The following is a 27,816-nucleotide window of genomic DNA, read 5'->3' as shown; positions in this document are numbered from 1 at the left end:
GGGCTCTACAGACGGTACACGCCGGGGGTCGGGGGTGATGCTCGGCGACTACCACGCCGAGTTTCAGATCAGTGTGCGTAGGACCGACCGCGCCGTAGCCGCCGTTTCGTTGGCTGAGGCCGGTTAGCTGTCGTGGTCGAAGCTGATCAGCGTCCAGTGGGTTGTGAGATATTTCGCTAACAGACGCAGAGTGGCGGTGACGTGTGCAGGTACATGTAATAAAACGCTGCAGGTTGGACTCCAACAACAGAAGCAATTCCAGTTTGAAAAGAGGATTTGTTTGTCGGCCCTTTCGTTTTTCCTTTCCCTGGATTTGAGCATCCTTTGGTCTATCTGCCCCCAACCTCTCCACCTCCAGTTTTTCCTCCAAAGTCTTTAAGGAAATGATAAATGGACCGACCTTTTCTAGCCAATCAGGCCTCTCAAAGCACTTTACAACAATCTGTGCCTTCATTTATCCGTCCTCACATCCGTCCATCCCTCTGCTACATCTTTACAGAGCTAACCTGAATAAATCATCCTATAGAGTCTAATCAGCGCTTCAGATCACATTCATGGACCGATGGGACACATCGGAGACAATGAGGGGTTCAGCGTCTCACCCAGGGACATGTCGACACGTGACTGCTGCCAGGAATCGAACCTCCGGCTGCTCTGACCACCGAGCCACAGCCGCCGCAGCCGTTAGGGTTGAGAAATGAAATAATCCACCTCGTTCACGTTTATCCTGCTCGTTCGACGCCAACGTACGCCACATAGGCACATTCTCGTACGTCCACCCTTCATTGGCTGAAAGCAGCACGCCGAAGAGGGGGGCGGGACAAGACACCTGTCAATCAAGCCCTTCGGAAAGACTTCCAGGAGGGTGTTTGGCTCCAGTTTTGTTCATATTTTTAATTTGTGTTCATGAGGCTTTTTTTTTAAAAAACATTTTTATTGTTTTACTGCAGCTGACCGGAAGTTTGAAACCCAAACGTGTTGGGGACGACTTTCGGCTGCTTCCTCCAGATTTCGGCTGCTTCCTCCAGATTTCGGCTCGGTGTTTGTAAAACTGGCCGATTGACTCCAACCTGATGGTTGTTTTCTGAGCGTTTCAGTTGTTCGTGAGATATTTTGCTAACACTACAGACGCGGGGGAGAAAAACATTATTTGTCTTTGACGATGGGCGATAAAAACTGATGTCGGGAAGGTTACGAACAATTACTATCTTACCTGTTATAGATGGCTCTTTGCTATCAGTTCTCTGTTAAACGGCGGCAGCAGCTAGTTGTAGCACTTTCAACCTTTCTGGTTGAAAACACTCGTGTTGTGGAAATTAACTGAGTTGTGGATGAACCGATGGTAGAAATCAAGCTCAGAAATCCATCATTTGCCCCAATTTCAGAGCTTCCAGTCAGACGAGTGGCTTCAGCTTCTGACCTGAGAGACAAACTTTTATTAAGTTTTTTAAAAAATGCAACATAAATATTTTAATATACGTTACACAGGTAATTCACCGTGTTGAAACTGCTCAGAGTTCTCCGTCTGGACGTCCTTTCATCACACTTATCAGGTGAAACGGTTGACTTCCTGTTGGAGCGGTTTGGCTTCTTATTGCGTGGCGCCACCTGGTGTTTGGTCGAAATTACGGCTTCAAACGTCTGAGAACGTGAGAAGACTTAACAGCTTCTCCTGTGGGTGGCTGGACACCTCATGGGTTGAGAGTGATCCCTGTTGATTTTAACATCACGGGGTCAAAGGTCAAGGCCACAGGTGACCCCTTTGTGAAAACAGTCTTGGTGCTCCAGTTCTAGATCCATGTATTGTTGTGTGGGGGAACTCGTTTTCTTGTCGTGTTTGCCAGGTTCGCTTAGCTGTGGCGGCCATTTTTAATCCTGAGAGTTGCCCTGAATTCTGTCCACTGGTTCATGGGATATTTTGCTAACAGACACACACGCAATAACGCCACCGCCCTTTTGCCTTTTCGGTGGCGGACAGTCACAAAACTACAGTCTGGGCTGGAGCGTCGAAGTGAAATCTGTCATCTCAGTCGTGAATTCGCCCCCAAGCCGCGTTTCCGTTGCCATCGGTGACGGCGTGTTTGGCAGCAGCAGCAAATTCAGCTTCAGGCGGCAATTTTCGAAAATAAAACCCGCGTCATGAGTTCGTGTCACCGTTTGAGGGGGAGATCTCTGCCTTCAGACTGATGGATTTCCTGCTGCGTCCTCTCCAGGTTTCGTCACATTCCAGGGAACGTGTCGGGACAGAAGGCCTAACCGGAGAACAGAATAATATGTGCACTTCAGTTTCGTTCTGCAAGAGCAACGGGAAAATCTCAGAGAACCAAAGTGACGCTTTAATAGAAATCAAAGGAATGCATATCGCCCGAGTTTTAAACTGAGGCCATCACATGTTGAGAGGTGAGTTGTAGTCGTTTTAATCAAACCTTGAAAAGTAAATTATGCTCAGTCTTATGTAATATCTTGCACGATTTGTTAGTGCTCTGATTATGTGTTGTCAATAACTCTCAGCTACTACCACTCCAAGTTTCAGCTCGGTATCTTTAAAAATGGCTGAGTCACAGCCATTTTTGTGTTTTCTAATGTCGGCTGGCTGTGGTGGCCATTTTGATTTGGGTTGACCCCGAAAGTTAATCATTTGTAGACGTCAAACCAATGATTATGTCCCGAAAGTTTCATTAAAATCCGTCCAATGGTTCATGAGATATTTTGCTAACAGACAAATGGTTTGACCCCAACAGTTTACACCAAACTATCAAACAAAGATGTGGTGCAGTGTGTTTTTGCTCAAAGCATGACTTTTGGACGGTGCTCAGTTACTACCGCCTTAAATCTTAGCTGAATATCTGTAAAATCGACCGATTTATGCCCCGTTTTGTACTTTCTCATGTTGGTTGGCTGTGGCGGCCATTTTAATTCGGGTTGAGTCTAAAAGCGAATCACTTGGAGACGTACACCCAATGAAGACTCGGTGAGAATTCCATTAAAATCCGTCCAGTGGTTCTTGAGATATTTTGCAAACAGACGAGCGCTGTTTGTCCTAAGAGTTAGTGGAAAGGTTGTAAGCACGGATCTCACGCCATCGGTGAGTGCTCCAGGTGTAAGTTGGGGATCACTCTCAGCTACCGCCACACCAAGTTTTAGCTCAATATCTGTAAAACTGACCGAGTTGCAGCCATTTTTGTGTTTGGCGCGATTGCTTTGCTGTGGCAGCCATTTTGAATCTGTTTGACTCCAGTTGTTAATCTGGTATAGATGTACGTCCAATGATTTACTTTTGAATATTCCACTAAAATCTGCCCAGTGGTTCATGAAATATTTTGCTAACAGTGGAGAAAAGCAGTATTTTTGAGCATGTTTCGTGCTCTGTTTGTTTGTTTTTCTGCAGCTCTGGCAGGTTGTCCGCCTCTCCACCCCGCTGGATGTTGATGAACCAGTCGTAGCGAGGACGAGTGGAATCTTTCATCACCTCGCCCCGGGGCGGGCGTCGTTCTGCTTTCTGTTTTTTCTCTCCCCTCCCTCCTCCTCTCCTGCTCTCAGTTGTTCCCTCTCTGCGGCGGTGCTGTTGGTGACACAGCTGGTGGAGACCTCGCTGTATGGCGGCGGCGGGTTCCTGACCTCCTCTTCCATGGCCCGCCGTCTCTCCGGCTCCTACAGCGTTGTGGTCATCCCGCTCAGGACCAGCCTCGGCAGCCTGGAGGGCCTTCGCTTCTACCTGTGGGTGAGCGTTTTGTGTCTGATCCCCGCACGCACGACAGATTGTTTATGACAATCGAGAAAATTAAGACGCATGGCGAAGAGAGAAGCGTTTACTCCCTCTGGAGTCTGTAAACGTGTCACCGGGTTGATTCATTCGGCCAACGGCACATTTATGACCTCTGCAGGTATGGAATGTAGCACATGTCATCAAATATATAAATACTTGCAAAAAATACATGTTTTTGTGTCCTATAAGGTATAAAACGCCTAAATTAAAAGCAAATCTTTATTTACTCATTTACTAAAGCAGTTAAGGGAGGAGTTCCAAAGTGCCCCGACAAGTACTGCAGGGATGACTGGTAATTTGGACTCGCGTTTTAATTTCCCAACGTGTTATCTGAGTTAACTAAACTAAATGAAGGACATCATTTTAATTCAACATGGCCGCCACAGTCACATTCTGCGCAGTAGTGCATAGATTGTGTTAAAGAGGACTCTCAGCTACGATCACCTTTGAGTGCTTTATAGCCATTTTTCCGTCCACGTAGGTAGATTAGCCGTGGTGGCCATCTTGAATTGGGTTTGAGTGATTAGTAGTGCTTTGAGTATGTGTTGAGGATGACTCTCAGCTACTACCACACCAAATTTTAGCTCATTATCTGTAAAATTCACAGAGTTGTAGCCATTTTTGTGTCGGTTAATGTTGGCTAATCTACCTGTTGAGACTCAGGTTGCTAAAATGTTCTTAGAGAATTTGTTGTAGTGAAGTAAACTAAATTTAAGATCATTTGTTATCAACACAATATTTCACTTACATTCAATCACATTTATTCATCTTCTAGTTTACTGTTTATTTACAAAAGCTACAAGCTAGCGTTAGCTCACATAATGTTAGCTAACGCTAGCTTTACAGCGACTGTAGCTAACATGATTTACGTCGTAGCTCAGTTATGTTAATATTAACATTTAAAGGCCTAATATTCCTTTAAGGAATGATTATCACCTGCCGCCTGTCATGCCACAGTTTCAGACAAATATTATGTTTAGAAACAATAAAGTAAAAGACGTTTTGGTCAAACTTTGAAATTATTAATATGCTAATAGGCGCGATACTTGAGATGTTACGCTCAAAAGATGTTGTAAATGACTCTTAGCTGCTGCCACATTACAATTTTGCTCATTTTCTGTAAATTTATAGTAATTTCTGTGTTAAATTAGGTCAATAAGCTATAGCGGCCATCTTGTATTTGGTTGACACTCAAAGCTCATCAGCCAAAGATTTGCATCTAATGATTAATCTCTTAGAGTTTCATTAAAAACTCTTCACTCTGTATTATTTATTGATTCCTGCTGTCTTCGGTCAGTGTTTCCATCGTGACTAAATTCACCGAGTGACACATCCCCACGTGTCAGCTCGGAGCTTCGCAGCTTCCTGTTAAACGCTTAATATAGACAAGGTTCTGCAAACTTTCAGTCGAATGTCAGGACAGTTGTTTGATCACCTGGTGTTCAGTTTTCCTGCTATTTCCTATTAAAGGATGAAGTCGTGTGAATCCTCCTCTCACAAATGGAGGTTCTGGTGTCTTTACCGCCTGCCGTCTTTGTTTAATAGAACCGAAGAAAGCAGGCAGATCTGTGCCGGGCCGGCTGAAAAGGTCCTTAAAGAGGTTCTCGTTTCAGATCAAACGGCTGAAAGACTTGGAGAAGGAGAAGGATGCCCTGTGGTCCGGGCTGGAGGTTCTGGACCGGGGTCGGCTCTGGTACCTCCGGCAGCTCGAGGAGAACCGGGCCCAGTGCAGAAGTGGGTCAGGCAACAACCAGAGCGGGGCGGCGGAGGTACGGCAGAGGGCCGGGTTTAGAGCCATGTACACACACCTGCATTAAAATCTGTTCGCTTCATGAGATATTTTGCTAACAGACAAACAGGCAAAAACATGTCTTTTCAGCAGCGGGGAATAATAAAACGTTTTAAGACGTAACGACCAACAGTTGCAGTGCGAATTTTCACCCTAACATATTTAAAAGCTGCTGGACTCTCCACAGGCTCGCTCCTGCCTCCTCAGGTCTCACATCCAGCGGGTTAACGGTTCCCTGGGTTCCGTCATGAGCGAGCCCAACGCCAGCAGGAACCTTTCCGTTTCCGACGCCGTGGCAGACAGCGACCTCTGGTGGCAGAACACGGTCCTGACTCAGGTGGAGAAAACAAAATACCTCACATTGCGACGAAAACACTTCAAACTTTTAATTTCCTTTTAATGTGGTCACATGAAATCATTATATGCATGTTTTAACAGTTAGGTTGATACAGATTCTTGCCCTTTTTTTTTTGCTCAGGCTTGTCTTTTAATGTTTGTTTCTTTCTCTTTGTCCCTTAATAGAAAGTGAGTGATAAGAATCGTCAGATTTCCTTGTTAGAAATGGAAAAAGCTGCTCTCCTTCGGCAGCTCGACGACCTGCAGGCATCCACCGAAATCCACACGAGCCGCCCTGCAAATCCGCATTTTATCGATTGTTTCAGTTAAGAGCCTTTAGTTGTTTGTAAATATCTATTTAAATAAATAAGTTACGGTTAAGGTTGCATCATTTGCTTCTTGTGTTGTTTTGTCCAGCAGCTCAGTGAATGTGTCCTGTTGTACGTTCTGATTACTGAAGGAGAACGTACACGTGGAAAACTTTAATGCAGCTGAAGGATTTCTACTCTGAAACAATAATTGCCAGATCAGGAACAAACAAAAGCACTGCATATTGTTTGCAGACAACACCAACGTAGTTTGCTGCAGAATTACAGTTACTAATAAATTGTGGGGTTCCCCAAAATCCAGTATTCGACCCACTGTTAATTTATTACTGCAAATTATACTGCATGTAGATGACACCAATGTATTTTGTTGCCAAATTACAGTTACTGAAAATGTATCATGAGGTTCCACAAGGTGCAGTATTGGGACCACTTATATATATTTTGTTACATAACTGGTATTTGTAAAATTTGGAAACTTTTAAAGGTTACACTGTTTGCAGATTACACCAATGTATTTAGTTGTGGAAAGGGGCTTTAAAAAGTGATTTTTTTTAAAAAAAATATAGAACCGGATGAGCTAATGACTCTGCCTCATGTTCACCGGCTTGTGGCTTCTGTGTGAAACTGTGCAGCCACAGCTAACTTTGACTTTGCTCTTTGGTGGCTTTTGCTTTAGGAAGTTCCTGTGAGAAATATAGGAGTCTTTTTTACAGCAACAAACATTTAAACCATACTCCATTGTCAAAAACACTAGTTTTAAACGCATACAAAGCCAGCTAAATATACCAACTTTATATAAGTGAGTCCAAGCTACAGGTGTCTACGACTTATCCACAGCTTCTACTATATGCCTATATGTACCTAAATGTATGATATATACATTTGGTTGTTTCCCTTAATGTAACCGTACTGAACTATGACTTCCAAATTGAGGTGGTTTTTGTGTTAAATGAATTTAAATGAAAAGCCTGAGAACATGCTAAGTGGTGTTTAGGATCTATGATTCTCTGTGAGGTTATGTTTGAGCACTTATTCACTGTATTCACCGCCGAAGAGTTAAAGGAAGAGCAGCCGAAAGACTCGCTGTGGCTGCACAGCTTCAAACAGAAGCCACAAGCCGGTGAGGGCGCGTTCACTCTGCGAGCCGGAGTGTTTTAAAGTGTCAACAGTATCAACATGAGGCAGAGCCATTAGCTCGTCTTGTTCTATATTTGTCAGAAAAAAGTCACATATTTTCAGCCCCTTTCCATAACTAAATACATTGGTGTAATCTGCAAACAGTATAACCTGTTTACAAATATGACTTATGTTAAAAAAAAAAGAAAAGCAATCCCAGTACTGCACCTTGTGGAACCCCACGATAAATTCCCAGTAACTGTAATTCGGCAACAAAATACATTGGTGTCTAAATCGTAACAATTTTTTTACAAACATCAAATTTGCACAAAACAATTAACAGTGGTCCGAGTACTAGGCCCTGGGGAACCTCACAATGAATATGACCCATGCTGGCAAAATGAACCGGAATGAACACGGGCTGCAGTGCAAAAAAAACGGGAAAATAACCGAGATTTGTGTAAAAAAAAAAAAAAAAAAAAAAATTAAAAAAAATGAATCCATAAATACAACACCTAGCAATTCCAGAGACTAAAGTAGTAAACAATCGTCCTAATCTACCTTTAAATTTAAGTTTTCTAACAGGTATGTCCCCGACTTATGTTCCTATGCCAGCTGCTGTAGTGCAGGGGAATCCCTTCGTATAATGCCTGGTCATTGTAAAGCTTGAGGATTCCCCCTTTTTTAAACTCAACGACATAATTTTATAAGTTTTTTAAAACCGGCACCATCGTAAACAAACCTCGCTTGTAGCCAGTCGATAAATCTGCAAATTTCAACAAATAACGAATCATTTCGAAGCTTTTTGAGACGCAAAATTTAACTCAATATTTAAATATTCCTCATTCTGCCACTTATGAACGAATTAATCACCTGGAAAAGATATCCAAGGTAAGCAATTTTAATTTAACTTAAAGTTAGCAGAATAACCAGATCTAAAAGTTGAATCATGTTACTTTTTTCAGTGTAGATAAGAAGTTTTTGCTGCACTTGTCAAAAAGCCTTAAACCCTTTGTGGAACATGGAGCTCATAATTTGTTCTGAATGAAAGTCATAATGGATCTTTTTTCGAGATAAAACCCTGATCTGAACTCATCTGTGCCCTCCTGAAGGGGGGGCGTTGATGGAAGATAAAATCAGTCACAGCTGCTTTTTTTCTTCTTCTCTGTCTTCTTGTGGTGAGAGTTGCTTCACGTTGTTAACGGAAGGAAGAAACCCTGCTGTAAACAGTTTTATCTTGATGAGAGAGCTGCGCCATCTCCGCCCCAGATCCCACCCTGTCAGTCCTTAAAGCCCCCCCTGCAGCCCCGCAGAGGCGCAGACATGACCGGACTCTGACAGGGTGAGTGCGCATTTGTTGGATTTGACCTCCCCCGTCCCCGGTGCTCCGCGAATGACTTTTAAAATTTCTGCTTTTGTCGCTTGGAGATGTCTTGGAGCGAGATGGAGCACGTTCCGTTCGTGGCGCGCTACGGGGGCGCGCTCCGGCTGCCCGCGCTCCACATCCAGGCCGCCTACCTGGACCCGGGCTTCCCCTGCAGGCCCCTGCCCCGCTTCCCCTTCCACGTCGCCCTCGGCGCGTGCGAGCCCCACTTCGAGCCCGCCTTCATCCAGAGGCGGAACGAGCGCGAGCGGCACCGCGTGCGCTGCGTCAACGAGGGCTACGCGCGGCTCCGGGAGCACCTGCCGCGCGAGCTCGACGAGCGGCGGCTCAGCAAGGTGGAGACGCTGCGCGCGGCCATAGATTACATCAAACACCTGCAGAGGCTCCTGGAGCCCGGCGGGGCCGGCCGGGAGAGGCCAGAGGGCCGGGCCGGAGAGGCCAGGGAGGCCAGAGCCCGCCGGGGACACGACGGGGACATGCGCCACTGACGCCCGCCTGCCCCCAAAGGCGCAGCAGGGGGGGAAAGACATTAAAGACAATTTGCATTTTGACTTTGCAACATGCACCATGAATGTGCGACAGCTCACACTAGTTCCTTCTAAAACTCCAAACTTATTGTTCTTTTTATTTATCAGCCGCTTCCTCTGTTTTTGGACAACTACAAAAAAAAAAGGGACAACCTTTCAGGTGTTTTTGCCTGTCATGGAAGAAAATACATTTTTTAACATTATCACATGATAATTATATTGTACAGATGTGATAATTTCATCCAGATGTTGGCGGTAGTGTAGTGCATACTCATGAAGGCCAGTAAAATGGCCGATTTAGTTTAATTGACTTTTACGTCATGGTTGATTTAAGACGTGATGCAGCTGCACACCAAGGATGAAATCACTCTTGTGCACACAGAAGGATCCGAAACAGAAGGAAAAATCCGTCCCATCCTCTGGATCACATATATCGATTCAGATTGGCCCTAGACTAGGATCAAGTTTTAAATTTTGGCCCCCTTGTGTAATTATAGTGTTCTTCCTCATTGGAGAGTTTCGGGAGACTTTATGGATGTAAGTTTCACCACTTTAAATGTGTTCAACATGGATGTGTTGTATGTTTTGAAAGAATCACAGCAATGAGCAATCCATATTTTTCGCCATTCTCACCACAATTATCTCAAATTAACCTGGAAGATTAACGTCTTCCTACTGTTATTAAATGAGTCTCGTTGTTAATGCAGGTTAAACGAATACTAACACCACCTGGATAAAATTATCACGTTTGTACAATATAATTATCATGTTATAATGGGATAGTGTTTAAAAATTAATTTTCTTCCATGACAGCAATACTCTTCTGTAATCTTAACTACTTCTGCACTATTTTAACCGTTCATACACCCAAATGTTCAGCTCAATCAGAAGATGGCTGCTCACTGTTGTTTTTTGTAATTTTTATACTTTTCAAAATGTTGAACTTTATTTACAAATATTTTCTTCATAAAAACTGATTGAAACCTCTTCAGTTTAATGAAAAACATTTTTCTTTTTAAAATCTTCTTCAGCAACCTGGTTCTGATTTTGTCTTAAGCTACTTTTAGCTTTGAGCTAGCCTTTTACCACTTGTGGATTTAGCTAGCATTTTGTAACATTAACTTTTAGCCATTGTTTTGTAATTTTTATCTTTTAGCTGACATTTTGCTACTTTTGTCTTTTAAACTGTTTTGGTCATTTTAGCTTTTTGCTACTGTTATGCAATTTTTTAAATTTTAATAAGCATTTTGCTGTTTTTAGTTTGTATTTTGATGTTTTTATCTTTTATTTAGTGCTTTGCAGCTTTTGGCTATTAGCTAGCATTTTGTTGCTGTTTTCAGCTAGCTTAGCTTTGAACAACCTTTCTTTTAGTGTTTTGCTACTTTTGTGTTTTTTGCTAGCAATTTGTTACCATTTCAAGCTAACTTAGCTTTCAGCTAGCTTTCAGTCGGTACATTTTATTAAATAGAAATCCAAAGGTAAAACAAAAAACTATTCTTTCAGGTCGGCTCTAATTCCCCATGTTTGGTTTTGTGTTTTTCTGAATTCTTCTTTGCAAACATTTTGAACCCCTCACTGTATTTAATACGATACATTTCATCTGAAATCATTTTAGAAAACAGGTTTCTTTACTCAAACTTTGTTTTCTTTTCGGATGATTGATATGAACATTATGCTGAGTGAAACTCAGGGGGTGGAAATTTCAGTTAAGGTCCATATTTCCATTTAAAGACCTGCTTAAAAGATAACTTCCTGTTTTCAGTAAGCCATAAAATGTGTTTATCAGCGAGCCCTCAGTCCCATCAGAAGAAACCGGAGCTAACGGCTGAAAACCTCCGGTGACCTGCATGGAAACGGCTCCTGTCTGATTCCCAGTAATGCCCAAACCACAAAATTAAAAAAAATATATATGTAAACATTGTGTTGTATACAAGTAATGGTGCAGTTTAAGTGAACCGGGCTCAGCTTTGACACGCACAAAGGCGTGACCGTCCCTCACCAAAGCTGTGCCTGAGTCAGACCCAATAATTAGCCGAGTGCTGGTACCCCGGGCCTTGATGGTTCAGTGGCGCTCGGCGGAGAGAAAACATGAAGCTACTTAAATGAAAGCTTCCGACATAATGGATGTTTTCTTTTTTCTTTTTTCCTCCTGGTGCACAAAAAGCAGATTCTTATCGGATTCCTCGCCTCTCTTCCATTGTAGGAGTTGTTGCCCGAGCCTGAAGCACGATGTAACGGGTTCAGGCGGAAGAAAGAGACGAGTGGTGCAAAAACTGAAGAAAGATGCAACAAAACCCTTTTTTATTGTGCTCGGAGATAAAGATGGTACAGCGGGGCCCGGTGTAAACACACACTCCGGTACAATTCACCGTACGGGAAAGGGAGAGATAAACAAAGAGTGATAAACACAACAAATCTGGGTGCAAATCTCTACAAATATGAAATATTTGATTGCATTAAAACTGATCCGATGGCATCCGGTGACACAAATATTTTCTGTTCCCCGTGCACACAGTTTCCCGCACACATGAACGATGAACGATGGCTGGGTGAGATAAAAGTTTATCAGCAGCAGTAAAATCAGCGTGGGACCACCGGGAAAGGTTCCTCCGGCGTGTCCGGACAGGGAACCCCCATCCTCGGAAGGAAATGGAGGAACCGGGACGCTCGGTGATGCAGGGCTGTCCTCTTTGCACCGAACACAAACAAGCATAAAATAAATAAATCTGTTTGCCTTGATTTAAGAAGTAGATTTGTTACCGAATACAAACCTGTTATTTGTTATCACCCGCCACCATTAGACGCTGGTGATCATGTAATTGTCCCTGTTTGTGTGTAGTTTGTTTCCAGAAAATTGCTTCTACAGCAAATCCATAGATATATATAGTTGTCTATGAATCTTGTCTGTTTTATTAAGATTTCTATCTGATTATGTAGTTGTATTAATCATATTTAGCTGTTTTTATTTTATACCATAAGCCTGCCAGGGACTGCAGATGCAAATAGGTCTGTCTGGATAAATATGGAACATTTACATGATTGTTGCTGTGTTTTGTTTTAAGTGCATTAACCATCTTTTTAGATAGATAGTTTACTTGAATCACTACAGGGTCAACCAATCTTGGTACAACTGACTATAGAAGTTTTATATTTAACTAATATTTTAGTTGCTCCAGAAATCGCTCACTGCTGTTTGGTCGATGGAAATCCTTAAACCATCAAACAGAAAACCTTCGGAGGATGTTCTCCAAAGGTACTTTAAAGGTTACAGTTTTGGGATTTTGCAAGTAACGTCGTTATATTTGGAGCAAACCTTCGGGGAACGACCCAGAAGGTCGCACTCTGACAGCTGGAGTTAACATTTAGGGAACCTTCTGTGAAGCTGAAGGTTCCCAGTTGAAGCTAACATTCGTGGAGCCTTTAGCGGACGTTCCCTGAAGGTCAGACTGTAAAAATGGGAGACAACATTTGGGGAACTTTTAGGAAAAGGGTCCCTGAAGGTCACACTGTTACAGTTGGAGTTAATATTTAGGGAACCTTTAGGGAATGCTCCAGAAGGCCACATTCTGACAGTTGGAGCCAACATTAAGGGAACGTTCCCTGAAGGTCACGCTGTAAAGGTTGGAGTTAGTATTTAGGGCGCCTTTGGAATCTTTTCCCTGAAGTTTAAACTGTCACAGTTTGAGCTAACCTTCGGGGAACTTTTAGGGAACCTTTCCTGAGGGTTTACATTGACAGCCGGTGATAACATTCAGGGAACGTTCCCTGAAGGTCACACTCTCGCAGTTTCAGGAAACCTTTAGGGAACATGTCTTGAAGGTTCTGTGGACACCGAAAAATGGAAAACTGGACAAATGTTCCAGGAACGTCTGCCAAACGGTAAACGGAGGGGGAACGTCAGGAAAACCTTCTATGACCATAAGCATGATGAGGTAAACATTTTCAGTCACACACCTGCCTAAATGATAAAATCAAGTTGACATACATTATGTAAGAATTTAGTCATTTATTTTGTAGTTAGGACATTTTAAACTAATAATTTTATTCTATCACAATGACCTCTCCAATAGTTTGTCAAACTGAGGAAAAATAAACAAATCCTAAAATATCAAACAGGCAAAAACCTATTTTGAAGATAAAACAAGTTGGGGTTTTTATTGTTTTTTTTATGGTTTATACTTTGAGTTGAACAGCTCAGAGAATGATAGACTACCCTTTGTTTGCAGTAACAAAGGATTTGAAGCACAAACGTAGTGTTTTATGTGAGTGAATTTCTCCTAAAAAAAAAAAAAAAAAAATCTTCTCCGCCCCCAAAACAAAAAGCCGAACATTCCTCTGCGTTTGCGCGAAGAGGCAGCTAGCTGTCATGGCCCTGCTCGGGGAAGTGTTTTGCTGGTAATGTTGCTCTCTTACACCAAATATCAACGTTTCTTCTATAAAGTAGCCCATTCGCTCAGGTCGAACCGTGCCCGCAGACATGTTCGCATTTTATAACAGTCGAAACATGCAAGCCTTTTCGTTTTTAAACGATTTTAAAAGAGACGTAACTTCGCAGCGCTAATGTTAGCATCGTGGCTAATATAGGTATTTTTTTGTCCTCTTTTGAGCTGGGATTTGTTTTGCTTTTTCAACCTAGGTTTCTTTTTTTTTCCTCTCCACAGGCAGATATGTAGCAGCTGCGCACAGTTAATAAAAGGACAGCAATTGTTGAATTCAGGTAATATATCAAAGCTAACGTTTACGATGTCGACAGTAATTTTCTGCGCTTGTCTTCAGCGGTGACAGCAAAATTGCCGAAATGACCCTTTTACGGTAGTTATGTGGCTCGTTGCTTTGTGGTGGTGAGACTGAAGTGCGTTTTTGTGTATTTGTTTTTGTTTTGTGACAGGATGAACGACATGAACCTGAGTCCTGTGGGCATGGACCAGCTCAGCGTGCCCCCAGTGAGTGCCGGCCACCTGGGTCTGCCCACTTCCCCCACACACAATCCCATCCCCACCCCAGGTACGGACAGCCCCACTCACCCCGACACCCGGTGCGTCCTGCCCCGTTCCGTTCTGCTCTCAAACCCTGCCGCTTGTTTGTGGTTTGTGTCGTTCAGGCATGCCGGTGGCCATCCCGAGTTTGGGTCCTTCCCTTGGTTCCCTGCCCTCTGCTCTGTCTCTGATGCTCCCCATGGGTCCGCTGAGCGACAGAGGGGTGATGTGCGGCCTGCCGGAGAGGAATTACCCCCTGCCGCCTCCCCCGTACCCCCACCTGGAGAGCAGCTACTTCCGGCACATTCTGCCAGGTAGGTTTGATCCACAAATCACATGAAAGCACCTGTGTTTGCTTTTATTTATCTGTGTGTTTTCTCTTTGCTCTTACAGGTATTTTGTCTTACCTGGCGGACCGTCCACCTCCGCAGTACATTCACCCCAGCAGCCTTAACTTGGATGGGACCCTTTCCGTGGCCAGCAACAATCCCTCCAGTCTGGACCCTTACAGTGGACCTGGGGGCCCCCTGGAGCAGGGCCTGGTGCCCATGGACTCGAGACAGGTCAGCGGGCAGGGGGACCTCCACCAGACTGGCCCTCATGAGCTGGACTCTGCAGGGTTAGCCATGGAGTCCCGCGTCAGCAGCCCCCTGTCCCCCGACCGAATGGGGGAGGAGCTGGCGAGCATGGACGGGGTTGGCGTAGTGACGGTGTCCGACGCCCAGCAGCAGCAGCTCGGAGGCGGGAGGCAGCCTCAGCCCCACGAAGGCCTGGCGGGTGTGGACTCCTCTGGCGGGGTGATGCCCCTCCACGGACCCCCGGTGCTGGAGATGCCCGTGGTCATAGAACCGGATCACATGGCGGGGAGGGTGGGGGGCTCGGCTGGTGGCGGGGCGGCGGGCCTCGGCGAGCAGCTCCACGCCAACGGGGAGATGAGCTCGGGCGTCGTGAGCGTGGTGCTCACCAGCTCCATGGCCAGCCAGAACCAGCTGGAGCCGGTGTCTCTCCACGGACACTCCGGGATGGGGCTGGAGGCCGTGAACGTGTCCCCCATCACCGCAGAGGTGTCTCTGGGGCCGGAAAACAACCTGGTGCTGGTCAACTCCACCCTGCAGCTGGAGGACTCTGCTCCCAACAAGGAGAACATGGTCACCGCCTTCACCATCTGTGAGTCACTTTAGGTTAAAACAGCTCAGCGGCTGAATATAAACATAAATATCTCAAAAAGCTGCCTTTTTAAAAAAAATCTTTTCTCCTAGGGTGCACGTTATGCGAGCGCTCGTACACGTCGGACTGTCCGGAGCACGGCCCGGTCACCTTCGTCCCCGATGCGCCGATCCAAAGCCGGGCTCGCCTGTCTCTGCCCCGTCCTCTGTGCCTGCGCATCTCGGTGGCCGACGAACCGCTCGGTGACGGAATTATTTCACTCTCTCAGCAGACTTTTGTCAATAAACGGACACAGTTACGTAACGTCTGTCAAAGGGTCTGAATCAGGGCTGCAGCTAAAGGATATTTGCTCAAATAATCTGTAACGACACGAGCTCAAAGCCAACAAACTGTTGGATTCAGGCCCAAAACTTGATGTTTTACTCCTCTCCTTTCTCGCGTTATTTATAGCACATTTGAAACAGAGGTCGACTAAAGTGAAGTCAAACCAGGTAATACAACAAAATAAAATATAAATATAAAAAACAATAATGGATCGATAAAAGCTTGGTCTGAGGCAGGGAATATAGATGATCCTGTGAAACATGGTGACCAAATAGAAATAAATCAAGTTATTTGATTCGTTTCAGTTTTAACTTTACCTTATGTTTATGATTTATCTATAAATATAAATAGTTTTTCCATTTATGTTCTTGAGTTCAGTGCAGAGCTTATAAGACGGCTGTATTCGCGTATTTCACAGCTGTATTTATTTGTTTTTTATGTTGTGTTTTCAGGGGTTTTTGCCCGGGACGTCATTCCTCCGAGGACCTGCTTCGGGCCGGTGGTGGGTCAGCACTGCAGCAACGTGGATCTCTCCGATTGGCCAGAGAAGGACACGCCTCAGACGTGGAAGGTCTGTTGTCTTGATCTGAAGCCGCCGCCGTCTTTGAGAAAGTACCGGTGGGACGGGGGAGTGGGGTAAATGCTGAAAGCTGGCAAAAACGTTGTCTTGTGTCGCAGATGTATCACAACGGCGTACTGGAGTTCTACATTGTGACAACGGACGAGAACGAGTGCAACTGGATGATGTTCGTCCGGAAGGCGAGGTGCGAACGGCCGTTCGTTTAGCGGCGCGCCGCCAGCTGGAAAATCTCGTGCCGAAATGCAACGTGTTTGTGTGTTCAGGACCCACGAGGAGCAGAACCTGGTGGCGTATCCTGCCAACGGAAAGCTCTTCTTCTGCACGACGACAGAGATCCATCCGGACCAGGAGCTGCTCTTCTACTACAGCCGGGACTACAGCAGGATGATGGGTGAGGCCATTATCAGAGGGCGTGCTGAGTCAGCATTCACGTTTTATTTTTCTGTTTCTGTGTACTTTGTTCTGTTTTAACCATTTATATATCAAAACATTCAGCTCTTTCAGCAGATGGGAGCTGTGACTTATTGACAAACAGTTTCTACACTGAAAACACTTTAAAAAACCTGCTGCAGCACATTTGCTCAAGTTTTTCTTCTTATACCACTTTTGATGTTAGCTAGCCTTTTGCCTGTTTTAGGTAGTCTTTTGCCACTTAGCTAGTCATTAGCTTCTTTTGGCTAGCATTGTGCTACTTCTAGCTGGCCTATTGCTTCTTTTAGGTAATCTTTAGCTTCTTTAGGTAGCATTTTGCTACTTCTAGCTAGCCTTTCGCCTCTTTTAGGTGGTGTTTTGCTACTTTCAGCTAGCATTTTGCTACTACAGGTTCACCTTTTGCCTCTTTTATGTAGTGTTTATGTAGTCTTTTAACTAGCCATTTGCCTTTTTTAGCTTGATTAAGTTATAACCATTTTTGTCATGGATAAGGTTAGTTAGCTGTTTCGGCCATCTTGAATTGTGGTTGACTCCAGAAGGTAATCTGAAGGGACATTAAGTGGTGGAACCTCTCTGCTCCCAGGTGTTCCTCAGATGCCAGAAGGTCAGATCTGTCAGTGCGGCAAAGACTGCTCGTCCTTCTCTGAGCTGAAGTCTCACCTCGGCAGCCACAGCCAGCCGGGTCAGAACCACAGCCCGCCGCAGCCGGACCATGCTCAGCCGCAGCAGCAGCCAGAGCAGCAGCAACAAACGCAGCACGTTCACCAGGAAGAGAAGCTCCCCAACGTGAGCTCCAGCTCCTCCTCCTCCTCCTCCCCCCCGTGGCCTTGCACCAACCACACAGCAGCACAAACAAACAACAACAACAACAACAGCAGCAGGAGCAGCAGGAGCTCCAACAACCCCAGAGCAAAAAGCCAGGGGAAAGTCCGGGAGAAGAAGTTCCAGTGCAGCATGTGTTCCCGGGCCTTCATCACGTCCTCCAAGCTCAACGTGCACTTCATGGGCCACGTCGGGATGAAACCTCACAAGTGTGAGTACTGCAGCAAGGCCTTCAGCGACCCCAGCAACCTGAGGATGCACCTGAAGATCCACACAGGTACCTGAACCCTTTGTTCCGTTGTAATCGGCCTCAGTTTCAGTCCTGAAACGCTTCCTGTTCGTTTTGTTTTTTTGAAACCAGGCCAGAAGAACTACAAGTGCACGGTGTGCGAGAAGTCCTTCACTCAGAAGTCTCACCTGGCTTCACACATGCTGATCCACACGGGAGCAGAGAAGCTGAAGTGTGACCTCTGTGAGCGAGCGTTCATCAGGAAGTGTGACCTGAAGCAGCACATGCTCTCCCACACACAGTACGTATCAGCTGGAGGAGCAGGGTTTAGCTTGTATCGGCCGGAGGGGCAGGGTTTAGCTCGTATCGGCCGGAGGTGCAGGGTTTAGCTCGTATCAGCTGGAGGTGCAGGGTTTAGCTCGTATCAGCTGGAGGGGCAAGGTTTAGCTCGTATCGGCCGGAGGGGCAGGGTTTAGCTTGTATCGGCCGGAGGAGCAGGGTTTAGCTCGTATCAGCTGGAGGGGCAGCTGATACGAAACGTTGTCTTCTTAGGTTACTTTTGGGTTTTAGCTAGTCTTTTGCTACTTTTAGCTTCTTGTTAGCCTGTTGCTACTATTAGATTTTAGCTAACCTTTGTTACATTTAGCTCTTAGCTATCCCTTTGCTTCTTTTTGCTATTAACTTTTCTTTGCTTTTTAACTTTTAGATATTTCTTTTGATTCTTTTATTAGCTTTTAGCTAGCCTTTTGTTACTTTTAGCTTGCCTTTTGCTGCATTTAGCTTTTAGCTATCTCTTTTGATTCTTTTAGGGATTCTTTTGTTCTTAGCTTTTAGCTCTTTTTGCTGCATTTAGCTTGTAGCTGTCCTTTTATTGCTTTTCGGCTGCCTTTTGCATCATTCAGCGAACCGTCGGCTGGTTTTATGTAGCGTTTTGTTGCTTTTAGCTGGCGTTCAGCATCTCTGTCAGCCTCAGCCTTCCCTCTGAAGCTGAGGCTGTTCTCCTTCAGCGTGGCTCATGTTTTCTTCTTCTTCTCTGCGTAGCGAGAGCCGAATCCAGTGCCCGAAGTGCAACAAGCGCTTCCTGAAGACAAACCACCTGAAGAAACACCTGAACTCCCACGAGGGCAGGCGGGACTTCGTCTGCGAGAAGTGCCACAAAGCCTTCCTCACCAAGTACCACCTGACGCGCCACCTGAAGATCTGCAAAGGGCCGAAGGCCGAGAGGACGACCCGCAGGGAGCCGAACGTCGAGGAGGACGAGGAGGATGACGACAACGAAGAGGAGGAGGAAGAGGACAGTGGAGGGGGAGGAGGAGGTGAGGACAGACTGATGGATGCAGCTAACGATGAAGACTGTGGTTTAGATGTTGGAGGTTATAACTCTGAGAGGTCCCTGTCTCCGTCTCACAGATGACACTCGGCTTGCTTCCTGTAACGTTCTCGTTATTATTTTAACAAATAAAACATCTGAGACACTTTTTACTTTACAGTTTAAGGAAAACAAAATGGTGGTGCTGCTATAAAAGTATTTAAAGTGATGTAACTTTTATATTTCAGTTGCTGATGTGCAGATTTAAGGCAAAAATCATGACATAAACATGTTTTTTTTAAATTAATTATTCAGATTCTAGATGTTGGTCTTTGATGAACATATTTCACACAGATCCTTCTGATTGGTTGAATTGTTTTAAAATGAGAATATTTGCGTAAACGGCCCTTTTCTTTTTTAAAACACTGTCATGTTCGCAAACAGTTCTTATCACGTGTGTACATATATGATATTAAAAACAAGCCTTTTGATAAGATTCGTTCTTGTTTTGTTCTGCGTCACTTTCAGCAAGAAGCAAACTGTCGTCCTCTTTGACGTTTTTTATGACCCTTTAGGAAAGGTGGAGGTTTGCGCTCAGAGTTCCTCAACATACACAGATGATGTCACATGATTATGATGTCATCTGTCTCATTGTGACATCACAATCATGGGACTTGGTGGAGGTTTGCGTTCTCTGACTGCTTCAATTTTCACATGGATATTCCAGTCAGCTGTTAGTGGTTTTATAACAAAGTTGAAGCGATTGGGAATGTAAAACTACAGAGTGTGCTCAGAGGAAGCTTCTCTGGACGAGTCTGGGTTTGGCTGCTGCCAGGAGATCGGTACCTGTCTGACTGCATGGAGCCAAGTGTAAAGTTTGGTGGAGGGAGGATCATGGTGTGGGTTTGTTTTCCGGGAGTTCTTAGTTCCAGTGAAAGGAACTCTTGATGCTTCAGCATAACCAGACATTTTGGACAATTTCCTGTTACAACATGTGCACCAGTACACAAAGACATGGGTGAGGGAGTTTGGTGAGGAAGAACTGGACTGACCTTAACCTGACAGAACACCTTTGGGATGAATTAGAGCAGAGACTGTGAGCCCTTCTGTCTGACATCACAAATACTCTTCAGGAAGAATGGTCCAAAATTCCCATAAACCCTCCTAAACCTGTGGAAAACCTTCCCAGAAGAGTTGAAGCTGCAAAAGGTGGGCCAACATCATATAAAACCCTATAGTATAAGAATGTGATGAACTTAAGTTCATATGTGTGTGAAGAGAGGCACTATATTACCAAAATACATTATATTATGGTAATAAAGTGTATTTATGTTTTCTAGTGCGAACAGCGCCCCCTGAAGTCAACACACCACATTCAGTACGGTTGGCGTGTTTCTTTTCAATTAGCCGGGCGATGACCCGGGGAGAAGCCGGTTTAGCTGCCTATATATGAGCAGGGAGAGTGCAAGCTCCGCCCACCCTCTGCACCGTCTCGTCACGCGGGGCTGCGAACGGAGCGCAGCCAGTGGAACGCCGGCGTTTTGTCACCGGAAGTGAAAGCTAAGCTTCCGGTTGGAAATACAAAAATATGCAGCGCCGCGGTCGCCGTTCACTCAAACGTGGTAGGAGTTTAAAAACTTTATTTTTGTTACTTTAATTTGTTAGTAAACCTTATTTTTTAAAAGCAAAAATCTGGGCGTTGGGCCTACAGGTTGGCGCGTCATTTTAAAGCCGTTTGTGTGTGAAAGCTCGCTAACTTAGCCGACATGCTAACGACATGTCGGCTAACCTGGTTTCAAAGACCGACAACAAATGCAATGAGTCAGCCACGCGTTTATGTTTCGGGTTGAATGAAAAGAATAACAATGTCTGTGTGGGTTTTAAGCTAAAGTTTCTGTTTTGCTAACCTCCTCAGCGTGAGAGCATCATGTTGACCCCACCGAAGGACGGGACGCCCAGCATGATTGACAGGGCGCTGAGGATGAGGAGGGAGGAGCAGGCTCGGCAGATCATCCTGGCCTGGGCTGTCCTCAACGTTTCTTTAGCTGGCATGATTTACACAGAGATGTAAGTGGTAATCTGCGTGGTGGCTTGGTGTTTCCCCCAGCTTCCTGTGGGTCGTGCTTACCTTTGGGTCTTTTATTTCTTCTCTTTAAGGTCAGGGAAGCTGCTGAGCCGATACTACAACATCACCTACTGGCCCATCTGGTACATCGGTGAGGTTATTGGTGTTTTGAAGTCACTAGGAGCTTTTGCTGAAGAGCTGTAGCACGCTCTGAGCTAAATGAATGTTCAAGCTGACAGTTGAGGTTGGAAATAAATGTATGGTGTGTTATTTGCCTCACTATTTTTCCCTTTCAGAGCTGGTGCTTGCCTCGCTCTTCAGCCTCAACGCCCTTTTTGACTTCTGGAAATACTTCAAATACACGATGGCTCCATCCACGATCGCCGTAACCCCCGATCAGCGCCACCTACTGGGTTTAAGGAACACGAGTGAGTCCTTTTTCGGCACGATCATTAAGCGCAAATCGGCGCTGTGAATCTGTTTATTTATGAGAGCGCGGTAACGGAGCGTTGGCTCTCACCCCGCAGGTGTCCAGGCCTCCCCTCCGCAGAAGCCAGAGAAGAAAGAAACGCCGGCTCCAGCCCAGTCGTCTCCTCTGCAGGGCCAGAGTGTGCTGAGCTTCAGCCCCTCCCGGCCAGCCTCGAGCAGCCCCAAGTTCTCCCCGAGCTGCGCGCCCAGCTACAGCCCTACTCTCAGCAACGCATCCTCGCCGAGCGCCGCGGGGGTGCCTTTCTCCCCGTCTGTGCCTTTTGGAAAGGTGCCCGCTCTCTTCTCAGCAGTGGAGGCAGCCCGATTAAGCCTCAAGCTGACGTTGCTTCTTAAACCTTCTAGGTGCTGAGCTACAGTCAGTCCTCGGGATCTTCCCCGTACCCAAACAGCGTCGGACCGGCGGAGGGCTCCAGCTTGAGGTCTCGGTATCGCACGTCTCCCTCTGTGTTCAACTCGCCCGGAAGCAAAGAGGACTACATGGAGGATCTGAAGAGTCTGGAGAGGTTCCTGCGCTCGGAGGAGGAGAAAAGTCACCGCAGCCAGCTGGGTGGGCAGCACTGAAGGAGTTCTGCTCGTTAGAACAGGACTCTAATTGTCAGATTATACGAGATCATTTCAAAAATATTTAAAGCTTTTTCAGGTCTTAAAAAGGTCGGGAAAGTGTTCGCGTTTCCAGACTCGACTCCTTTTTTAAAGCTAAACATCACATTTTTTATTACTAAGTAAACTCAAACAGTAATTTTCAAATTTAGTATCTAAAATATGACCTTGGGAGTTTTTGTGCAGAAGGTTTTTTTTTTTTGTTGCAAATTATTTCTCATTTCTTGAATTTTCTGCAACTAGCGAGCCACAGGTTACCCTAACCCTGAAAGGGTATACTTTTTATTTATTTATTTTTTTGTATCTTACCCCGAATCAGAACATAGTTTCATAAACTGAACCTCATTCTGTGTTGAAAAACACCCAAAGAACATAAAAATCCTAACGAGAACAGGAAGCAAATCTTCCTTTTGTTTCCAGAAAGGTCACTTCCTGTTATCCAGCTGTACGATTTCTGTAAATGTTTTTAACGGGGGATCAAGAAATCTGGAGTTCAGAACGTTGTTTGGCCGTAACGACTGCTGCGTCTCGTCCACAGGGAGTCCCGAGTCTGTGTCTCCGAACCACAGTCCAACATTTTGGAACTACAACCGCTCGGTCGGAGACTACGCCCAGAGTCTGAGGAAGTTCCTCTACCAGCCAGCGTGTCGCTCCCAGGCGCCGTCCGCCCACAAGGATGAGACGGACCTGGGCTCCAAACAAGCTGCCGAGGAGGTCTGCAGATTCATCCACGTGCATAAATGGAGACTTTGAGTGTTTAACTAACCGTCTTTTTTAAAAATTTATAAACTGTAGGTGTGGGCCAGAATCACAAGCAGCCGTGTCGTAATGGACCGAATCGACAGCTGGACAGCCAAGCTGAGAAACGTGAGTCGGGTTTTTTTTTTTTTCTTAACACTAAACGACGTGAATAATTCCATCTGAGCCACTGAAATCTTTGTCTACAGTGGATCAGCGACACCATCTTGGTCCCTCTGGTCAAAGAGGTCGATTCTGTCAACAGTCAGCTCAGGAGGATGGGCTGCCCGGAGCTGCAGATAGGAGGTAAGGCGTCCTCACGGATCCAATCACTGCAGCCGATGAGAAGTGTGTGAGTCGCTCTTTGCTCCACCAGAGGCCAGCATAAGCAGCCTGAGGCAGGCAGCCGTGATGAAGGCCTCGTCCATCCCCACCATGAACTCTATCGTCCAATACCTGGACGTCACGCCTAACCAGGAGTACCTGGTGGAGCGGATAAAAGGTGGGTTCACAGCCGTCGCCTTCCGGAGCGGAGGACTCGTATGGTTGTGTGGATTTAACGGGTTGTCCCTTTGAGATCGTAAGTCCTCTGTCTGTCGTTGGTGCGTCAGAGCTGGCTCACAGCGGCTGCATGAGCTCCTTCCGCTGGAACGGCGGCGGCGATCTGAAGAGCAGGAAGTGGGACACGGACCTCCCCACGGACTGTGCAGTAAGTCCACACAGACGTAGAGACGTCCGCACAGGCGTAGAGGCATCTGCACAGGCAGAGAAGTTCCCTTTTAGAGACGTCCACACTTAGAGACGTCCTCTGCACATTTAATGGACCCTTCTGTCTCCGGGGTTGTTGAGTTTCTGTGGATCTGATTAAAGCAGAAAAATCAGTGTCTTTTTAATAATTTAATTTATTTTTTATCTTTTAATAGTAAATATATTTATTTTTGTTGAATTCTATAAGTGTCTCCAGTTTAATCAACATTTGCTGATTAAACTTGCTGAACTTTGATGTAAATATGAGGCAGTCTTTCATGTCCCGATCACCTGTCTCCTTCAGGTCCTCATTCATGTCTTCTGCACGTACCTGGACTCCAGGCTGCCCCCCCACCCCAAGTACCCAGACGGGAAGACGTTCACGTCCCAACACTTCAGTCACACTCCGGACAAACCCGGTGAGCTCACACCTGCCAACGCATGACGAGTAATGTCCATTTTATTATCAATAAAAACAAGACAAATGGACATTTAGCTGAAGAAGCTGAACGTGAGGTCAATATCAGCTGAAGTTTTTATGTTAGTGGAGGTATTTGATGAAGACGACACACAGAGCATGAAGATGGACAGAAAACGCAAAAAGATTGAAGGAAGACGAGACAAATACGGGACGTAAGACGAACAGGGGACAAAAGGAGACATAAAAAGGCATAAGAAGACATGAGACACATGCATAAATTAAACATATGAAGACGAAAATGAGGCAAAAAGACAAAGCAGACATAAGGAGACACATATGGAGATGTTAAAAGACAAAAAAAACGCATAAAAGGACACATGAGGAGACAAAAAGACACATAGGAAGACATAAAAAACAAACCAAAAGGGGCCAAAAAGACACATAAAAAGACAAATAAGAGACATAAAAAGACAAAAAGGGAATTTAAGGAGACAAAGATAAAAATGATAGAGACAAAAACTGAAGTCCTTGCTGTGACGTTCTGGACGAGCCGAACATTTCGATGTTTTCGGCTGAAACAGCTGAGGTTGGTCAGAAACCATAACCAGGGTAAATGAATGTTTCTCCTTGTTTTTTGTTCTTTGGTCCATCTGCCTCAGACGTTACCAAGGAGAACCTTTTCTGCATCCACCAGAGCAGCACGGGGCCCCCTCACTTCCAGCTCATCTACCAGGGACACGTCTACAGCCTGCCGAAGGTCAGAGCTGCTCTCATTTAACGCCCGGCGGCTCGTCCACTCAAACCCCACTCACACCTCCTTTCTGTTCCAGGGCAGGAACAACCTGTTCCACACCATCCTCATGTTCCTCTACGTCATCAAGACCAAGGAGTCCGGGATGCTCGGGTGAGTCCTCCTCCTGTCCTCTCCAGGACACAAGAACCTTTGATCTCAAAGCCAGAAATCCCAAACTTCAGGACGTTAGTCGCTTTGAGACCCGAGCTGAGCTCTGTATTCATAACCCTTTAACACAGAAATGGTCAAACTGCACAGCTGGACACCTTATGAGTCAAGGATGATCACTAATGATTTCAAGGTGACAGGGTCAGAGGTCAAAAGATCACAGGTGACACCTTTATGAAAGCCTGGGCTGTGCTCTAACTCCAACTGTGTAACAAAGTAATGTCAAACTGCACAGCTGGACACCCTATGCATCAAGGGATTATCCCTGTTGATTTCAAGGTCATGGGGTCAAAGGTCAAACTCACAGGTGGCCCCTTTTTTTAAAACCTTGTCTGTGCTCTAACTCCCCATCTGTGTAACGTAGGAATGTCAAACCGCACAGCTGGACACCTAATGTCTCAAGGATGATCCCTATTGATTTAAGGTCACAGGGTCAAAGGTCACAGGTGGAAACCAATCATGTATATACATAAAAGGCACTGCAGCCTGTTACTCGTCCAACTCGTTTTTCCAGCACGGGTCACGTTTATTTTAAGTAAACAGTTTGATTTTTGCCATAACTTAAAGAATAAATTGTTTTTTTTTTTTTTGTTTGTTTGTTTTTCTAGGAGGGTGAATCTGGGCCTCTCTGGTGTGAACATCCTGTGGATATTTGAAGACTGATGTTGCTGTTTGTTTTTAATTATTTTTATTTTTTTCTCCCCACACACACAGTGTTGTCAGGCTTAGCTTTAGCGATTGTCCTTTTCGGGTCATGCTCGATTATTGGACGTTTTCTCATCTTTTCTGTACAAACTGGCTCCATTTTAGGCACAAAGTCCTTACGAGGTTTGGTTTAGAGGTATATATTTATTTTATTTCTGACCTTGAATGTATCAGCATGTCCACCTCGTACGTCGGATACCTCAGACGTGTCAGCAAAGGGCTCAGACCCGTTAACCTGAATGTAAATAGTATTTCTTTAGGCGTTTTTTGCCGCGGTTTTTCCTCCATATTAAAGGTGAAAAAGCCGCAGGTGATTGTTAGATTTGATAACTGATCCGAATTGTCTTTTTTCTGTGTAAATACTTTGTTTTATTGTTATGGGAGCACACTGAATTTTGAATGAACTCATACTTTTTAATGTACCTGATGTTACTTTTTTGACACGAGATGTGAAAAAACACAAGCAGACATTAAAGAGGAAACCGATTTATTTTTGGTCTTTTCTTTCTGATGCTGGGTCTTCATCGTGTTGACGTCCTCTTGGTGGCAGTATAGCTCGTTTTTAATGCTTTGACCTTAATTCTGTGCCCATTTTGTCCACAGATGCTCTGTTATGTGATGCAGTGACTGGCACAGTACAAAATGTTGTCAGGTAATTTAGCATAATGATGAAATTATTTCTGCGATTATACTTTAAACTATTAAACAAGTCCTCCATAGCATTCATCATAACATTACTGTATTAGGTATTATATAAAAAATGGTATGCAGGAGATTTTAAAATTTAAATTTAGGGCATGAATTGGTAAAACATGATTGTTTTACATATTAGGGTCGTCACAATCCCAACTGCATTGCCTGCACTGTTTTCCTTTTGGGAAATGTAGTTTAAAAGTTATCTCAGGGCTGTTTCTTTTGCTAAATTATAACACTTTTGTTGAAGGGGTTGCTTCATTTTTAATTCTGAGGAGTATGTTAGTTGATAATAGCCGTTTTATCTCTGTTAAAATAGCCGTTCTGTGTGGAAGATTAAAGAGCCAATTCTGTGGAACTACAAGTCCCATAATGCACCGGGCCGCTCCTCCGCTCACATCCGCTCGCGCGCTGCTATCAGAGAAAAAGGACTTTGAGAAACTGCGGCGATGTCAGTCCAGGTCGTGGCAGCGAAAATGGCAGAGGTCGAGCTGAAAGACGTGTCCCCCGGCAAAGAGCTGCCGGCCGGGTCCCCGGTGACACCCACGTCGGAGGACAAGACGGCGGCCCGGAGCGACCCGCGCGAGGCTGGCGCCGCCGCCGCGGAGCCCTCTGCGAAAGCCGGGGAAGGCAGCCGGGGCTTGCTCACCCCGAACACGGCGAAGATGCCTCAAGCTTCGGCTCTGAAGCACTCGGATCCGCAGCAGAACGGCGGGGAGGCTTTCGTCAACCGGGACGGCACCGTGGCCGAGGCTCCGCGGATGAAGAAGGTGAGTGATGCATCACTTTATATTTTATTTTTATTTATAAAAAACAGAAGCCCCCTCCCCTCTGTTTTTGGACCAGCACCAGGACCTCGCCGCATTGGGAGCAGGCATTGTGTCGATGCTAACAGGCTAACAGGTCCCGGAGATGAGTCAACGGTGCCGGTTAACGCTTTTAATTACACCGCCTGAGCTAAACAGCACGGCCGAGGGTGTGATTAAGGCGAAAACACCTTTAAGGAAATAATAATTTAAACTAAATCTCTCGGACGGGAACTATAATTGGGTCGGGAGCCTCCAACTGTTGTCAAAGTTTTGCTAAGGCTGAAAGAAATGCCATTAAAAATTAATATCAGTCACACTTTCTCATTGTTAACTTGAATTATTTAAAAGGAATACAGAATATACATTTGGTTAGAAAATGTGGCTTGTTTGCTTTTATTTTTGAGCTCGTTTCTTGAAATAGTTAAGCTAGGCTAATAATAATAAACACATTTTAGCACCTTTCAGTCATAAAACACATCTGCTGCAACATGAAACTTACAGA

The 27,816-nt window shown here is 45.2% G+C and overlaps 5 protein-coding genes across 7 annotated transcripts in view; all 5 read left to right on the top strand.

The window, feature by feature from the left end:
• The window catches only part of sapcd1 (suppressor APC domain containing 1), a 7,649-nt gene extending 1,370 nt beyond the window's left edge, over positions 1 to 6,279 (top strand). Inside the window, exons 2-5 of the mRNA XM_025007764.2 lie at positions 3,389 to 3,721; positions 5,380 to 5,535; positions 5,743 to 5,892; positions 6,078 to 6,279. Coding sequence (XP_024863532.2) covers positions 3,629 to 3,721; positions 5,380 to 5,535; positions 5,743 to 5,892; positions 6,078 to 6,221 — 543 coding nt within the window. The 5' untranslated portion in view covers positions 3,389 to 3,628 and the 3' untranslated portion in view covers positions 6,222 to 6,279. The remainder of the gene's footprint in view (positions 1 to 3,388; positions 3,722 to 5,379; positions 5,536 to 5,742; positions 5,893 to 6,077) is intronic.
• Positions 6,280 to 6,429: 150 nt separating this feature from the next.
• On the top strand, positions 6,430 to 10,234 carry LOC108240973 (achaete-scute homolog 4-like). Its single transcript, XM_025007752.2, has 2 exons — positions 6,430 to 8,678; positions 8,765 to 10,234. The coding sequence occupies exon 2, from the start codon at positions 8,765 to 8,767 to the stop codon at positions 9,206 to 9,208; it is 444 nt and encodes a 147-aa protein (XP_024863520.1). The 5' UTR covers positions 6,430 to 8,678; the 3' UTR covers positions 9,209 to 10,234.
• A 3,346-nt stretch (positions 10,235 to 13,580) lies between these two features.
• On the top strand, positions 13,581 to 19,582 carry prdm4 (PR domain containing 4). Of its 2 annotated transcripts, XM_017424796.2 has the most exons (12): positions 13,581 to 13,642; positions 13,909 to 13,964; positions 14,136 to 14,251; positions 14,349 to 14,537; positions 14,617 to 15,390; positions 15,483 to 15,632; positions 16,167 to 16,285; positions 16,393 to 16,478; positions 16,558 to 16,685; positions 17,310 to 17,825; positions 17,910 to 18,078; positions 18,819 to 19,191. In XM_017424796.2, exons 3-12 carry the CDS (start codon positions 14,137 to 14,139, stop codon positions 19,189 to 19,191), a joined length of 2,619 nt encoding a protein of 872 aa, XP_017280285.1. In that variant the 5' UTR covers positions 13,581 to 13,642; positions 13,909 to 13,964; position 14,136. The 2 variants fall into 2 exon arrangements, with proteins under 2 accessions (XP_017280285.1, XP_017280284.1); XM_017424795.2 differs by lacking the exon at positions 13,909 to 13,964 and having other exon boundaries at positions 13,587 to 13,642; positions 18,819 to 19,582.
• A 1,014-nt stretch (positions 19,583 to 20,596) lies between these two features.
• Positions 20,597 to 26,302, top strand: tmem209 (transmembrane protein 209). The gene is made up of 15 exons (XM_017424802.2): positions 20,597 to 20,708; positions 21,002 to 21,153; positions 21,244 to 21,302; positions 21,448 to 21,579; positions 21,679 to 21,908; positions 21,983 to 22,187; positions 22,779 to 22,954; positions 23,036 to 23,107; positions 23,188 to 23,284; positions 23,355 to 23,480; positions 23,590 to 23,687; positions 24,030 to 24,144; positions 24,806 to 24,903; positions 24,977 to 25,050; positions 25,716 to 26,302. Exons 2-15 carry the CDS (start codon positions 21,014 to 21,016, stop codon positions 25,768 to 25,770), a joined length of 1,677 nt encoding a protein of 558 aa, XP_017280291.1. The 5' UTR covers positions 20,597 to 20,708; positions 21,002 to 21,013; the 3' UTR covers positions 25,771 to 26,302.
• Positions 26,303 to 26,900: 598 nt separating this feature from the next.
• ahcyl2b (adenosylhomocysteinase like 2b) overlaps positions 26,901 to 27,816 on the top strand; it is a 56,876-nt gene continuing 55,960 nt past the window's right edge. The window contains exon 1 of one of the 2 annotated variants that reach the window (XM_017424893.3): positions 26,901 to 27,275. In XM_017424893.3, coding sequence (XP_017280382.1) covers positions 26,955 to 27,275 — 321 coding nt within the window. In that variant the 5' untranslated portion in view covers positions 26,901 to 26,954. The remainder of the gene's footprint in view (positions 27,276 to 27,816) is intronic. The other variant, XM_017424892.3, reaches the window with a different exon arrangement.

Source organism: Kryptolebias marmoratus, linkage group LG18 (genome assembly GCF_001649575.2).
Source record: "Kryptolebias marmoratus isolate JLee-2015 linkage group LG18, ASM164957v2, whole genome shotgun sequence".
Classification (NCBI taxonomy): Eukaryota; Metazoa; Chordata; class Actinopteri; order Cyprinodontiformes; family Rivulidae; genus Kryptolebias; species Kryptolebias marmoratus.
The sequence above is the reverse complement of the archived record's forward strand: the minus strand, read 5'-3'. Positions and strand labels throughout refer to the sequence as shown.

Excerpts from the sequence above, each read along its gene's own strand:
- LOC108240973 (XM_025007752.2), top strand. The coding sequence starts at position 8,765 with ATGTCTTGGAGCGAGATGGAGCACGTTCCGTTCGTGGCGCGCTACGGG.
- prdm4 (XM_017424795.2), top strand. The coding sequence starts at position 13,614 with ATGGCCCTGCTCGGGGAAGTGTTTTGCTG. Across the intron at positions 14,252-14,348 it reads CAATCCCATCCCCACCCCAG|GCATGCCGGTGGCCATCCCG; the intron begins GTACGGACAGCC and ends TGTGTCGTTCAG. Across the intron at positions 15,633-16,166 it reads GGTGGCCGACGAACCGCTCG|GGGTTTTTGCCCGGGACGTC; the intron begins GTGACGGAATTA and ends TTGTGTTTTCAG.
- tmem209 (XM_017424802.2), top strand. The coding sequence starts at position 21,014 with ATGTTGACCCCACCGAAGGACGGGACGCCCAGCATGATTGACAGGGCG. Across the intron at positions 23,481-23,589 it reads CCTGGTGGAGCGGATAAAAG|AGCTGGCTCACAGCGGCTGC; the intron begins GTGGGTTCACAG and ends TTGGTGCGTCAG. Across the intron at positions 24,904-24,976 it reads ACGTCTACAGCCTGCCGAAG|GGCAGGAACAACCTGTTCCA; the intron begins GTCAGAGCTGCT and ends TTTCTGTTCCAG.